At 34.2% G+C, this 16,360-nt stretch overlaps 1 protein-coding gene across 3 annotated transcripts in view; it reads right to left on the reverse strand.

Annotated features, from left to right (window-relative positions):
• CCSER1 (coiled-coil serine rich protein 1) overlaps window positions 1–16,360 on the reverse strand; it is a 1,207,616-nt gene that overhangs the window by 398,082 nt on the left and 793,174 nt on the right. For all 3 annotated transcript variants that reach the window (XM_070614289.1, XM_070614290.1, XM_070614291.1), the window contains one exon: window positions 11,141–11,185. In XM_070614289.1, coding sequence (XP_070470390.1) covers window positions 11,141–11,185 — 45 coding nt within the window. The remainder of the gene's footprint in view (window positions 1–11,140; window positions 11,186–16,360) is intronic.

Raw genomic sequence — 16,360 nt, forward strand, 5'->3', positions numbered from 1 at the left:
AAAGTATGTACAACTGAAAGTTAAAAAATAAAAAAATAAAATAAAATAAAAAACACTACTGTTGAAAATACAAACAAAAAAGAAGCTAACTTTGCAATGATTATCAGAACTTAATTAAGAGGACTGAACCTCAAACATGAGGAAAATTGCACAAACTGCTTGTTTCAGAAAAATCTTATATTTTCCAAACTCAACCTCTATTGATTTAAAAATAACAAAAGAAAGTGGAAATGGTGGCCCAAGCTTTATTCTAGAAGAGTCACTAACAACATATCTTCTCTAATCACAACTGTCTTAAGCTGAGCATCCAAGTCATGAGAAGCTTCCACCACAGTATTAGCAGTAAACTGGAAAGATGAATTAAATGGTGCTTTTATCATTTGAATATCATAAAGAGAAAAGAAAAGAAAAAGGAAAAAATCAGAAGGAGAAAGAGAAAAAATCCTTTCTCTTATCTTAGCTAAAGTATATTTATTTGACTGAACCATGCAAATGAGCTAGGAGGAATCATACCAGACTGTCTATAATTAGAAGCGTTTGTCCAACTGTAGAGTAGATAACTGAGATCGTCATTTGGGGGTAGCCATGGCAGACAAAGCATAAGTAAAAAAAAGTAAAGAAGTTACCTAGTTTATACAGAAAGAAGAATTACATGTAATTAGAGAACAGAGAAATAGAAAAAAAAAGAGAACGAATTATTGTCTATTTTCCAAAAGATCAAGTAATATTCCCTGCAAATGGACGGGCTTGACACTATTCAATTTAACATAAGTTTTAAGCAGGTTTCTATTCTTTGAAATCAAATGATCCCTACCCAAAATAAAATAGTAGCTGTGGTCATGGTCTTGGATAAGACAGGCCTATATGCAACAGATAGGTAGGCAAGAAGATGGATGGGGAACGGGGAAGAGACAGAGAATATGAATGTTTAGCGAGTGAAAATTAGATAATTCTCTTGAGAAACACCAGGAGTCAAAATATCCAGTTGTGGTAAACCTCCTCATTTTTCTCCTTACAAGTAATAGTGTCATGTTGAAATTTTACTTTGGAGAGATATTTCCTAGGTTTGAATCTTGGCTTCACCACTTACTGATTATAAGACATTGGACTAAATATTTAAACTCTTTTTGATTTTGCTGCTGATTTTTTGAAATGAGAATAATAGTAGTGGCTATTTCAAAAGTTTCCTGGAAGGAATAAATGAGTAAATACGTGTAAAGTGGTTATGACAATGATAAGCACTTACCAAGGATTACTTCAAATTTTTTATGGTGAAGAGATGAGATCTTATTTTTCTAGTGATTAAGAATGAAATGTATCCTACAACATATTCACAATTCCTTACCCAAAATTCTTAAGAACAAATGCATCTGGTAATTCAGAATCACCCTGATTTTAAAATAGTAATACAGAGCATATACTATGTCTTTTGAATATCCCTAGTAGGGTTTGGAGCAGCAGCCTGTAAAAACACATCAATATTTCTGAGACAAAACATAAAAATATTCCTGCCAAGTAGGAAAAAGAAAGACTATAAAATAGGCTCATATCACTTCAGATCAGATTTGGGCTGTCAAATGAAGTCGAGCCTCCCTTTCGGGAGAAAAAAATCAGTTTTCAAAGCATTTGGGATATTAGAATTGCAGATAAGGAATTGTTTACATGTTATTTTATCCTTTTATTTACTATTGATGTTTGTAATTTGAGTGTAACCAAATTTCAAGGTTACTGAAGAGAACAGACACTCCTGAATAAATAGGTGAAGGACGAAAAAGGAAGCTTCTCCTTTGAAGGCTGTGGATGGAGCAGTTGTACAACTTTTAGAGAGTATGCTGTGGGCTAAATTGTGTCCCCCCGCAAATTCATGTGTTGAAGTCCTAACCCCAGAATGTGTTGACTGCATTTGGAGACAGAGCCTTTAAAAAGGAAATTAAGGTAAAATGAGGCCATTAAATTGGGCCCAAACCAATCTGACTCGTGTCCTTATAAGAGTACGCGTGTACACACAAAGAGACAGTGGGGATATGAGCACCAAAAGAGAGACCATGTGAAGACACAGCAAGAAGGCCACATCTACAAGCCAAGGAGAGAAGCCTCAGAAGAAATTAAACCTGCCAACACCTTGCTGTTGGGCTTCCAGCTCTAGGACTGTGAGAAAATAAATTTCTATTGTTAAAGCGACCCAGTCTATGGTACTTTGTTGGCAGCCTTAGCAAACCAAAATAGTGTGTAACAGCGCATGGGCTTAAAGCTATTATTTTGAACATAACTGTGATGTGTGTCTGAAATGCTGTAATCTTTACATTTTTAATCTAATTAAAACAATTGTTTATATAATATTTGACAGTACAATGTTTCTTAAGAGCTGAAGAATCATAAATGCACTGTTTTTTTCTGTTATTATGCAATCTTATCTAAATATTTTAGATTACATACTATCAATGTGGAGTGACAATGTGGTGATGACTGATAAGGGACTGAGAGGTCCTGTGAGATAGCTAAAGGCAGTGATGGAACCAATCAGTAGTGCTCCTATTCCACTGAGCTGTCCGAGCATCAATTTCCAGAGAACTGTCCCAAAGTGAGCTTGAGGACAGGATGCAAATAGAGAGTAGACATAATGTCAAATAATTGTCCTCAACTGGAGGGATGACCGAAGGACGGAAAGACATTTGGGGATCTATTTCCAAGCTGAGAGGATGGCAGTGAAGAGAAGGATTCCAGAGAAGAGAAGAGAAGAGAGTTTCTATTGTAGATTCACAGGATTTTAATATGTTAGTCAGCAAAGAAAATAATTGAACAATTACACAGGCATTATTTGTTCTACATGAAAATATAAATCCAAACAGAAAATAAAGTCTCTTACTAAGTTATGGATAAGAATCAAAATAATAAAAATGTTTATTTTCTTCTGTATATTTTTAAGGTGACAATTGGCTTCTATTTGTGATTAAGAAATGAATCGTAAGAGATCTCCTCATTTATATATGATTATTTCTCTGATGAAAGCAGCTTAAATCAATTCAACCATCTGGAGTAGTATTTCCATTTTATATTAATTGACATAGGTAAAGGGCAAGAAATAAATGCATATTCAGTTACATACACAAATTAAAAGAACAATGCAAAAAAATTCCTATGAGTTTAAGACTATGCATTCAAATAAAAATATAAGGCAGTGAAATAAAAATCATGATTTGTTTTTGTCTTTTCAACTGAAAACACCTCCAGGGTTTAACTGATTCTAAAAATATTACACATTCTTTATAAAAACAGATACCTAAATTGATATTGATTAGAGAATCAAAATTCCTCTACTGTAATCTTTCTTAGACCTCATCTCTTTGTAAAATCCATTTTAAAATTAAAAATCCTCACTTATATCCAAATATTTTTGGAAAAAATAGACTCATAAACGAGGAAAATCTGTTGCATTTCAGAACCCTGAAATCAGAATATCCATTCATTTGATCTGTTGTGCTCATCAATGCCAAGTTATACTGCCATAAACTCTGGCTAATCTCTACCTATTCCCTATCTTACAAGACTTGCCTTCAAATCTTCCTGTTGGACCATAACACTATCTAACTATCTTTCCCTAAATTCCCCATTTAGAGACCTACCAAAACTTTGTCAATGTCGTGCTCTTTGTTACTACGTCAGGTCTAATCAACTTAGTCTTGCTTGATCAAAAGGTTTTTTCTTTGTAGTCTTTTGTGAGGTCAATAGTCAACATTGTAAAGATACAATACAGGTCCCATTGAGCCCCTGTGCAAGTTTACTTAAGCTTTTCTACTTAAAACACGTTCCTGTGAGGCTGCTTACATCTCTCATTCAGGGGTCTCTCTGACAGCAATAGTAAGGTAAGCCCCGCATTGGGTCTAAAGTTTAAGCTCTTTTGGTCAACCTCACAAATGCAGAGTTTCTGCCACCTAGGAATAAGAATGCTTTTTAGTAGTCCTTTGTTTATCTAATCAAATTTCAAAACTTATCCTAGATGAAAAGACCTGCTCTTTCACTTATTACAGTGGTCCATTGGTCTGTTTTCGTGACTCTCCAGTGTGAGTCAATAAGAAGAGGTCTAACTCCAAGCACTCGTGAGTTCAGAAGGTTTTGTCAGACCAATTTCCTTTAAACAAATTTTATCTTGAGTATCCTTTATTTAAATAAACCTTATAAGGACTTTCTTCCATCTTGTCTTTGTCGGTTCCACTTAGTTTCATTTTACTAGGAGTTAGAGGGTTCATCAGGACTCCCACCTGATCTTAGCCCAGGTTATTAAAATAAGACATTGTCCAGGCAAAAATTTCATGTGGTCTTCTCAATCTCTTTCGACTTCTAGGTCAAATTCTTACTGCTTTATATTTTAATTCATGTGTATATGTCTCTGGCATAATTCCACCCAATACAAACTGAAATTGCAGAGTCTGTTTTGGGGAACTTTGTCATGAACATGACTGTGGGATTTTTGCTTGATGGAAGTCCCTAGGGTTCAAATTATTGTTTAAACCTGTTGTCAATATTCTTCTTGGTGGCTCTCTATGTATGTGAGTGTGTATGTGTGTAATGGGTTTCCTATACCTAAGGCTTCTTTTATCCTTCCTTAGTGATGATTTCATGTCTCTCTCAAGCTGGCTCCCTCTCACTTCTCTCCTTTCCTCTCTCTTTTTGTTCTGCTTCTCTTGGGAAATATTGCTCTATCACTACGTACATACTCTAGAAATACCTACCTAGTCAGTCAGTCAAACATTTCCAAAAGAAAGAGAAAACAATTAAATGGTGTGCAGTTCTTTTGGATGTTTTTTCTCATTTCAGATACTACTAAGAACATGTTCTTTTTCAACTGAAGTAGATCTAAGAAGCTTAGTTTTGCTCAATCAACAGGTTTCTTTTGGGTAGTCCCTTGGAACGTCTACTGTCTACATGCATAGAAGAGATCTTCAAAATCCAATGTGAAGATCCCTCAGAAAGTATGGAGGATGTGAAAAATCGCTCCTAAAACCTATAGGCCTTTATAGGCACTGCTCTCTATAAACAATATTCTAAGTGGAAAAGGTAAATAAATTTTTCTCTCATCTGTAACATGAAATATGGAATTAAAAATTGTTGAGATTCAATGATGTGTTCCAAATATATTTTGTTGTCCTATTTGGAATGTGTTATCTCAAAACCAATTTAGAATGTAAAATACTTTGAAAGGAGGCTAGGCCTTGGGTATCATTGATTCCCGTGGTGTAGGCTAGTCTATGTAGACAGTAAAATCTCCCAACAACATGACACTGAAACTGTCTCTGACAGAAGAAAAGATGCAGGGAAGAGCAGATGATATGAAAAATAATATTAGTAATTGTTACCATTTATGAGGCGCTTCCTATGTGGCAGGCACTGCTCAAAGAGCTTTACACATATTAACTCATTTTATCCTCTCAATAACTTTTTGAAACAGGAATAATTACTATGGTCTTATAAAGTGTTATTCTTTCAATTAAATATTGATTTAGAAGCACAAAGATCTTTTACCTCCTTTATTGGCTGTCAATTCTGAGAAGGGGGAAAAATAGGGATATTTTATTTTTTACTGAGTCCTTAAAAGTTCTCTTGATCTCAAAATCAAACTGTATATTAGATATATCCTGGTGGCAAGCTATAGGCACTGAACCGTTGAATAATTCTAGTCATAAAAAGAAGAATTATCTTTGTCTCAGCTTTTATATCTCAAAGAATAATATAATATTAGCCAAGATATATTCCCCCCAAAATTGTGTCATCACTGCACTTATAAAATAATTTCTTATTCTACAAGACTCTATAGCAACCAAGAATGAGATAGCTAAACTTGAACAAAAGTAGAAACATTCAGTCTATTCTGAATATTGAATAAAGAAAGCATTCAAATGGAAGTAAGTTTTGCAGAAAAATTATTAAAGACAATTGGCAATTACGATTTGTTTCTTGGTGAAGATTTTCTATTTGATGCACAAAGCTACAAAAGAAGCATAGTTATCTTCTATTATTTCAAAATTATATAAAATATTAGATTTTAAGAGGACAATGGCACTTCAACTCTTTTTGGCTAACTCTTATTTCCAAGAACAATATACTTTCAATTTTAGTTCTATTATTAGAACTTACTTATTTTTCCTCTTTTATTCGTATAAAAAACAATTCTCTCGAGTGGTCTGTTGGACATGGGAGGAGTAATAGTAAGGTTTCCTAAGCAATAACCTAGACCTAAATTCATGTGCTTAATAATTCTAATTAAATTATACACGGAAAGAAAAATCAATGGCGATTTTTATTTTGTTCCACTTGAAATAATGTTTGTGATAATATTCCAGGTAGACAAATTACTTTGAAATATACAATATCATCTATCTCATTCTTTGAACTTTCTCCCTATTGGGGCTCAAATTTAAAAATTACTTTCAACTTCAAGTAGAAATATGTAATTTGTCAAGGGATAAACAATGCTAACTCTATCCAACTATATTAGCAAAGGCATAAAATCCACTATTTATCAGAATAAAATAAGTACTTTCTTTAGGACTGTTACATGCTCAAGTGATGCTTTACATAAACAGAAAATCTTGAATTATTATTCTAAGTGATTAGTGCATTTAAACATAAGATAGGGATGGGAAAATAGCATTTAACCAAACATTTGATTTTCAATCTACGTTTTCAAATGTCTGTGATTAATTATGTTTTCTTAAGTATTAGAAGTTCATATCATCTATAATATCCTATTTATGATTTTTGGCAAAGAAAATAGAAGATTGGGAACACTGCAGCTGAATAGAGAATGTTAGTGAAACATTCTAGAGTACAAAACAGATAAGTTGCAAAACATGCTCATAATTTTCTTAAGATTGACACTTTCATAAATCAGCTATTTCAATAATTTGAAAAGTCGGGGCTGGCCCAGTGGCTCAGCGGTTAAGTTCACACATTCCGCTTCTCGGCAGCCCGGGGTTCACCGCTTCGGATCCCGTGTGCGGACATGGCACCGCTTGGCACGCCATGCTGTGGTAGGCATCCCACATATAAAGTAGAGGAAGATGGGCACGACGTTAGCTCAGGGCCAGGCTTCCTCAGCAAAACGAGGAGGACTGGCAGTAATTAGCTCAGGGCTAATCTTCCTCAAAATAATAATAATAATAATAATAATAATTTGAAAAGTCTACTTTTTCCTAACTATGCGTCTATCAGAATCTATCTGTTTGTACTTTCTTTCCCCCCGAGTAAAAGTTGGATTTTTTAATATTATTGGCATGGCCAAATACAATCAACTGAAAAATACTCAAACCACAGCAGGAAGTTTTTCTAGTAAAGGGATAAATATGTGTGTAATGATTTTTGGTGATATTTCTGAATATAGAAATTATCCTAAGTGTTAATTTTCTTTCAGATGTTTGAGAAGCATATCATAATCTGTCTTATAACAGTATGAAACTACTTATTTGAAATATTTAAGTGTACCAATATGAATCTTGTCTTCACAATTCCAGGTGAAGAATGTCAACATGATCTCTGCTTATTTTATTCACTTTGAGAGATCTGAGCTGTGCAAATTACATAAAAGTGATCCTTGATCATTATCCACTGGCACTTTATTTCCATCCCCTCTGTGGTTCTGGAATCTCTGTAACTTCCAACAACACAGCCACAATCCAAAGGCTCCATTAACAATCATCTGCCACATTAGTTTACCACATTCAGGAGAATTTCTGAAATTATATGTCCAACTCTGACTTAGATATCCAAACATAATACTTAGTTCTCTTCAACCATGATACAAAGTCTCTTACCACGTGTATTTAGACTTGTGATACAAGATATCCAGAATGTCAATGATTGAGTATTTTCGAGGTAGAGTGAAAGTAGAGACATTTTGCTATTCAAAATTAGTGTGTACAAACACACACAGATGAATCTTTAACTTTAATGAATCCTTAACTAATATGTTAACAAAAACTGTACTTTGGAAAATAGAATACCATTTAAAAAACAAAGGTATACAATCTTTTAAGAAAACTGATAGTAACTTGGTTTTATCCACATTTAGCAATAAAAGCACTGTATGGGAGAATAGAAATTCCTTGAGAAAAGAAAAATGATTTCCACAGCTAGTGTCATACCTAGTGAATATTCACTGAGGTTTTTGTATGAGTTACAAGAACCCACTGGAGGAAGGAAGTTAGCTTAAAATCAAATAGAAATATTGGTTAAATAATCACATTTTGTATGGCATTCCACTAACTTCCTTTTTAAACAACTTTACTATTACCTGTTATGATCAGCCCTCTCAACTTATACATAGTATGCAAGGATAGATATGCGAAAATAGCAATGTAACTGGGTTTTTTAATACAACTAATATCTACTTTCAAATATTTCACAATGATACAAGTGATTTAGGTTCTACTCATCTCTATTTCCTTCAGAAAAGTAATTTATATCTTAACAATTTCTTCTTAATTTATATTTTTATACAACATGTAGTGTTCAAATCTGGGCTTCTTGTCTAGCAATTAGCTTTTTAACAGTATTTACCACTTAGCTAAATAGAATATTACTACCTGCTTCAATTTTCTATGCATACTCTAACTGTTGTCCTTATCTCCAGTAAGGAAATAGAACATTTTAAATGACACTTCTTAAACCTTCTTATAAATATTTGGTAACAGGTCGTTAGTATTATATCCATCAACACCTATTGGGAATATCTTTCATCTGAACTAAGACAAATTAATTCATCTTAGGAAGTAATCATTGTCATTAAATCTTCCTCAATCACAACAGCATTAAGATGAGAAATTCTAAGAGAATGTTTTGAGTAAGAGTTTTCTAAATCCACACATTTCAATTTAACATAATCAAAAGTATATTCTATATCTTTGTAATGCACACATATAATGGGAGACAGCAAATAGGAAACAGAAAGATACATGTCACACTTCACGAGCAAGAGTGATCAGAAGGCTCTAAACATAGTAATTGCACTCTGTTTCCAGATCACCTACTACCGAGACTTGACAGGAGAGTTCACAACATATTTCACCTTGACTGTCTGATACTTCCCCAACACTGCTGACCGTAGAATAGATTAGACTGTACAATAATGGGGAAAACTGAGGTGAGTGTAGGTTGATAGAAGTACACCCAAGTACCCTTGTGTTGCCCAGAGAGGAAGGGAAGTGGTTGTTTTGAATTTTAATAGCTGACTTTTACTTTTTATTCCTAGAGTGGGGGTGTCAAGGGCAGAAGACATTACTGAGGCTATCATTAATTTGATACTCTTACCTTCTTCACAGTTATTCCACTAACCTCAGGGAGAAAGTCCAAATCAAGGTTGTCCCCCTCTACGCAGATGGAAATATTAAATTGTAGGCCATTAAAACTTGACCTTCACACAAACAATAAGATGGTTTCAAGAATTTTTTTTTAATTTAAAACATGTTATTGACATGTTCTTTACGCATAAGTGCATGTCTAATAAAAATAAAATCAGAGGAAATTTAAAAATAAGCAATAAAATTTAACAGCAACTCTTTTCAATAAAACCAAATCATTAGGGTTTTAAAAATAACACGAAAAACTATAAAATCTTAATAAAACAAATAAAGAATTTTGCTACCATTTACCAATGCCGTTACATAGGTATGTGGATTTAAGTTTCCTGTCTTTGGACACACAGTTGCTGTTGGACTAGGATAGAGCAGTGAGAAGCTTGCTCACTCCAAACAGTATGCCCTTCAAGGCACTGAACCAGCAGAGACGCACTGTGGCAATACTGCCTGGGGGTGAACTCTCTCAGAGGAGATGACAAGTTAAATTCTTTCGCTAAGTAGATCCATTTTGGTCATGTCTGAGTGGAAGTAGTCACCCTTACAAAACTGTAAATGGCGCCAAGGTCTTCCTTATGCAGTACACATTTTTTTCCCCACTCTGTCTTTCCTGATGACCATGTCCTTATTATCTTGCTCTCCTACAGCATGAAAAATATCTAAAGCTTTATCTATAGCTTATCTTCTCCAGCTCTTCTGCCAACTATTATGTGTCCCTCAAAGGAATAAATTCTTCTGGATGGAAAATACTAAATAAACAGGAAAGAGGCCCTAAACGACAAGCTTACTAGGAATTAAAATGCCAAATACTGAAAACACACAAGTGGAAATTAAAACAGTAAGGAAAGAAGGGGCAAACACCATGTATTTAATACAGAAGTTTTTACAGAAAGAGAAGCCACAGATGGAGAGGGAAGTAAGATTTATTTTCTCATTTTGTAAGACAAAATATCTTCACTTTTGACAAAAAAGTGTTATATAAATATCACTAAAAAGTAAAATTATCTTTGAGCAACAAGAAAATATTGATTTACTGAATTAAATATTCTACCCTCCTCCCACCCCCAACAACTTAAATCACAGAGTAAAATACAGCATTTATACATTTAGCATGGAAAGAATTTTAATTGAGGTTAAGTCTGCACATTCAGTCAGAATCAGAAAATAATATACATAATGGTATTATGTATATGATATGGTATTATGTCTGATACCATTAAAAGTTTACCCTCTTTTAAAGCATTTGTGATAGACAATAATTAAAGAAAGTTTTAAAATTGCTGTTCTTACCAGAGCAACTTCATGATATCTAATAACGCGTACCAGCCTGGTAGCATCAACAGCCTTGGACAGGAGAGTGAAGAATCCCAAATGTCATAAAATGTTTGCTTTGTTAGAATTTTGCTAATTTCTCAGTAAATCATTTAAAATATTGCATTGTGATGTTTGTTTGGAAAGACTTTTCTGTCCCATCTAGAGGGCCTGCTGCTGTAAAAATCCATTTTAACAGAAACATCGCTTGCCTGACCAGAGAAACAGTATTTTCTTCAGCTTCAGAGGAATAAGCACAAATGATAAGTTTATATAAACATCTCTAATATGCACTTTGGCCCTAGTGAATGGAATATAAATGTCCACAAAATTCCTCTCAACACATCCCCATCATTATCATTATCATCATCATCATTATCATCATCATCACGTCATCCTCGAGTCACCATCACCAACCACACCACCACAACACTGTCACCATCTTTGCTTTTGCCCTCTCCCTCTCTCTTGGACTTTCTTACCTCTCTCCCTCCTTGTACTGCCTCCAGTCTTTTCAAGTTCAAACTCTGAAAGAAACAAACAAAATATATTATTGTTGGCAAAAAAGTAACTAATAGTTAGTACTAGTGTAAAAATTTTGAAGTAAAAGAAAATACTGCATTTAACAAAGAAGATCTGAATATAGGTAAGTATCCATTACGAATGCCAATAACTATATCTGAGTAAGTCCTCAAAAGTGGTACCAACGCATTTGTTGCTAAATCCTAAGACTACAAGTAAAAATAAAATGTAAAGCATTTGTTATAGCAATGATTGCCTGTGCTTTGGTGAAACCACAATCTAAAATGTGCTGTTTAAAATTGAAGTAGTGCATCCAGGACGTGCTGTGATAGTCAGCTCCTATGCTACTGCACTGTACCTGGCACATCGTGGGACCCAAACAGCACTAAGACTAATAAAAAGCAGCAGCATCCTTTGCAGCACTGGTGATCATCTAGGAAATAATCAGGATTCGATCTCCTGACAGAGGACTTTCTCTCTCTTCTACGATCGTAACTGCTTTTGACACTAAAAGGGGAAAGGATCCACTTTAAGTCTCCAATAAACTATATGCTTAATTAAATGGAAGAAGGGTTCATCTTTTTCTTAGGAAGCATATTGCAACATGTGCCTGTGATAGAGAAAGAGAATCAAAGAGTCTATCTATCGTTCTATCTTCACTGGAAATACTGCTATTAGAAAGAAAAATAATGGAAGAATTTTTTCCCCTCTGAACACAATGAAAACTTCAATTTCTGTTATTTTCCTGCTGGAGTAGCTTTGCATATTGAGGGACAGCCTGAAAATTGCAATAAAACGTGATCTCACAGTAACTAATTCTTCCTTTTTACATTCCTTCCTTTTTCTTACCTTCTCTTCTCTTTCCCTCCCCCTCTCGATCACTTTCTTTAGTTATTTTACAATACATACTTATTATATCCTTACTACAGGCTAGGCATCATGCTAGATATTGAGGATATCAAAATAAATAATAAATAGTCCTCAAAGTTTAGGATATCGTTGACTAGACACACAAAAGTGAAAATAAAACCCTAGGAGAATGATGTCAAGTTCATAAAATTTTTTCTGAGCTTAAGATGAGAGAGGCTCAGTCAGCCGGGAATGGGCATTCACACAGCCCACAGAGGAGGATTGCATTGAACGGTCAGAAGCCGAGGAGGGAACGCAGAAAGAGAACAGCATGCAGTTCTCTAAAACCTGGCTACTCAAAAGTGCAGTGCCTGATAGATAGTATCATATCACCTGGAAACTCATTAGAAATGCAGACTCTCCATGGTGATGCAAAGTACAGCATGGCAACTATAGTTAATATCACTGTATTGCATATTTAAAGTTGCTAAGAGAGTAAGTCTTAAAAGTCCTCATCACAAGAAAAATATATTTTTTGTAACTATGCATGGTTTTGAATGTTAACCAGATTTATTGTGGTGGTTATTTCATGATATATACAATAATATCAAATCATTATGTTGTATACCTAAAACTAATATAATGTTACAAGTCAATTACACCTCAATTTAAAAAAATGCTATTGTTACTAAAGAAAATTCTGACTCTCAGACTCCACTCAGGACCCGCTGAGGAAGAAAATACATTTTAACACAATTTCTAGGTGATTAAGATGCATGTTACAGTTTGAGAACACTACTTTAAGAGGTCTAGAAATCCTGGGTGGTTTAGCTGGCATATATATTGTGAGTCGAGCAGAAAGGAGTGCGGGAAAATAAGGCCGAAAAACTGACCAAATTGTGCAGTCTTTCAAGCAGAGAACTTGGGACTTGTTCTTTAAGCAAATGCTTACTTTAATAGCAGTTGTTGAAAACTGGTGGTGAAATTTAAAACACCAAAAATAGACATAAATAAGGACTCACATATTCTCATAATTTAGTCTATACCTACATTTCCTTTTCCCTTTTTTTAGAAACGCTATCAGGGGATAATTGGAAAAAATGCAAATAAAAACTGGGATTTTTCTTTATCACAAAAGTTTTTCACATGCCTCTAAGTCATTTGACACAGCTTTAGAAAACACAAATTTAACAAATTTTCACATTATCAATAAGAATTTTGGTTTAAGTCAAAGTATTTCTCTATTTTTGGTGCAAATCTGAACAGTACATAGCCTCAACTGTATATTCTACAGTGTCAATGACACATTTAGTAAGAAAATTGACCTGCAAGAAAGATATGCTAGACTTAAATATTGTATTTCTAGCATATATTTTGGAATTTAAGAAAGATTGCTACTGTTTTGTTGTTTTAAGCAGAACAGTGGAAGTGTAATAATTTATTTATTAAGTATTCAGTTATAATAAAAGTAATTTATAGCATAATTTTTTTTTCATTTGGTGACAGCATTTATGTTTACAAGCTTTTCAGGGGGTTTTTAACATTTTATCTCTTCATATATAAAACTCATTTCTTGAATTGTTTAGAAAAACACACACGCACACAAATCTTAACTAAGCCCTTTTTATTTTAAGAAACAGACTTTTACTCTGTTAACTCTAGAAACTAAGGCTGTAGGGTCAACCTAGCAAACCAGTTATTCTTGTAAATAAATGGTAACCTGATTTCTGAGTGTAGAAAATATTACCTACATTTACAGAATACATTTTGAAGAGCCTAAATTTCATAAGAAAAAAGATATAACACAAAACATTTATTAAACCTGGCAGTGTAAGCTAAAAATGAACTCTGAAGTGGCATTCATGCTCATAACTTTTAGAAGTTATGGGAAATAGTATAACTATGTGCTTTTGAATTTAGACTGATATGAATTTAAGTTTCTGGTTGGCCAGCTTCTTCTGTGTGCTCACTAACAAATTATATAATATCTCTCAACTTCAGTTTTTGTACTTGAAAAATAATAATAAATATAGTAACTATCTCATATGGTTGTTATGAAAATTAAACAATATGTGTACAGCACTTAGCAAAGGGCCAGGAACAGCATATCCCCAAAGAGTAATTATTATCTTCTTTTTCTTCTCTTTCTTCTTCCTCCTCTTCTTATTCTAATTCCTCCTTATCATTATTACACATATATAACATGCCTAAATATAAGATAAATTTGAACAAAATACCCTTATTTTGTGCCTTTTATTTGAAGAATGCAATATATATAGAAAACACTTACAAACAATAAATAATGAGAATATTTATATTGACTAAGCACAAGTCAAAATGTTTTTACACACATTTTTTCATTTTGTACTCAAGACAACACTTTTTTTTTGAGGAAGATTAGCCCTGAGCGAACATCTGCTCCAATCCTCCTCTTTTTGCTGAGGAAGACTGGCCCTGAGCTAACATCCGTGCCCATCTTCCTCTACTTTATATGTGGGACGCTTACCATAGCATGGCTTTTTGCCAAGCGGTGCCATGTCCGCACCCGGGATCCGAACCGGCGAACCCTGGGCTGCCGAAGTGGACTGTGCACACTTAACTGCTGTACCACTGGGTCAGCCCCTCAAGACAACCTTTTGAGGTAACTATTGCTTTCATAAAATTTGGGGGGGAAATTGGCATTATTTCTTAAAACAATTTTGCTGTTCCCTGTTTCTCCTACCATGTAATTCTGAGGCACAAATTAAATGTTCAATGACTTGTTATTGTTCCATATGCCATTGATAGTGTTTACTTTTTTGAAGTCTTTGTCTTCTCTTGGTGCCTCATTTTGTATATTTTCTATTGCTACATTTCAAATTCATTGATTTTTTCTTCTTCAGTGTCTAATCTGCCATTAATTCCATTCAGTGAATATTTTATTTCAGATATCTTAGTTTTTATCTCTATAAGTTCAATTTGAATTTTTTCTCTCATTATATTCATAATTTTAACTCCTTGACATATTTATAATAATGTTTTGAATTTCTTGTCTGTCTCTATTGACTGAATTTTTTCTCCTGGTTGTGAGTCACATTTTCCTATTTCGTCTCATGTCCAATAATTTTTTATATTGGTTGCCAGATGTTGTGGTTTTCATTTTGTATATTCCCTTAGTAGTTAGCATTAGTTCTGGCAGATGGCTAACTTACTCGTGAGTCACACTAATCCTTCTGAAGTTTGCTTTTAAAAAAATTTTAGGATGGGTCTCATGTAGTCTTCAGAGTTATTTATCCTTATTACTAAAGCTTGACCCTTTGTGCTCTCTCCTGAATACCTCATGTACTCAATGAAGTTCACCTGAATGATGGGAATTTTAAAAAATACCCAGACTTGTGAAAGCTCTGAGAATTCTTCTACTTAAAGTTCTCCAGAAATTATTATTTTTTACCCAGTAGTTGTTCTTTGCCTGGCCTTGTGCAATTTCACTCTACACACGTAAAATTGCTATTCAGTCAAAATTCTCAAGGGAATACCTATGCAGATTACTAGGGCTCTTTCTCCGTGTAGTTCCCTACTTTCTGGTAATCTGCCTTGCAAATTCTAGCTGCTTTGTTCTCTCCAAACTCAAATCTTTGTCTCCTAAACTATAAAATTTAAAGACCCAGAAATTCTGTTTGGTCTGTCCCTCCATGCTCCTGGTCCAAAAATTGCCTCCAGGCAGAAATCCAGGTGTTGTAAGCCTCTCTTTATTTCCTTCCCTTCACTCAGGTATTACAGTACTTCCCTGTCTGTTTTTTCACGTGTGAGAATTGCGTTACTGTCGTTTGTCACTTAACAGCGAGATACCTTCTGAGAAATGCAACATCAGGCAATTCTGTCATTGTGTGAACATTATCAAGTGTGCTTACACCAACCCACATGTTATAGCCATTGCTTCCAGGATACATACCTGTACAGCATGTTACTGTTCTGAATACTGTAGGCAACTGTAACACAATGGTAAGTATTTGTGTATCTAAACATAGAAAAGTTACAGTAAAAATATGGTATAAAAGATAAAAATGGTACACCTGTATCAGACAATTACTATGAATGGAACTTGCAGGACTGGAGGTTGCTCTGGGTGAGTCAGTGAGTGTGTGGTGAGTGAATGTGAAAGCCTAGGACATTGCTGGACACTACTGTAGGCTTTATCCATGCTGTACACTTAAGCTACACTAAACTCATAAAAAAAATTTTTCTTCAATAATAAATTAACCTTAGCTTATCGTAACTTCTTTTCTTTATAACCTTTTAATCTTTTTAACTTTTTCACTTCTTTATGATAACACAAACGCAATGTACAGCTG

This window comes from Equus przewalskii, chromosome 3, assembly GCF_037783145.1.
Source record: "Equus przewalskii isolate Varuska chromosome 3, EquPr2, whole genome shotgun sequence".
Taxonomy (NCBI): domain Eukaryota; kingdom Metazoa; phylum Chordata; class Mammalia; order Perissodactyla; family Equidae; genus Equus; species Equus przewalskii.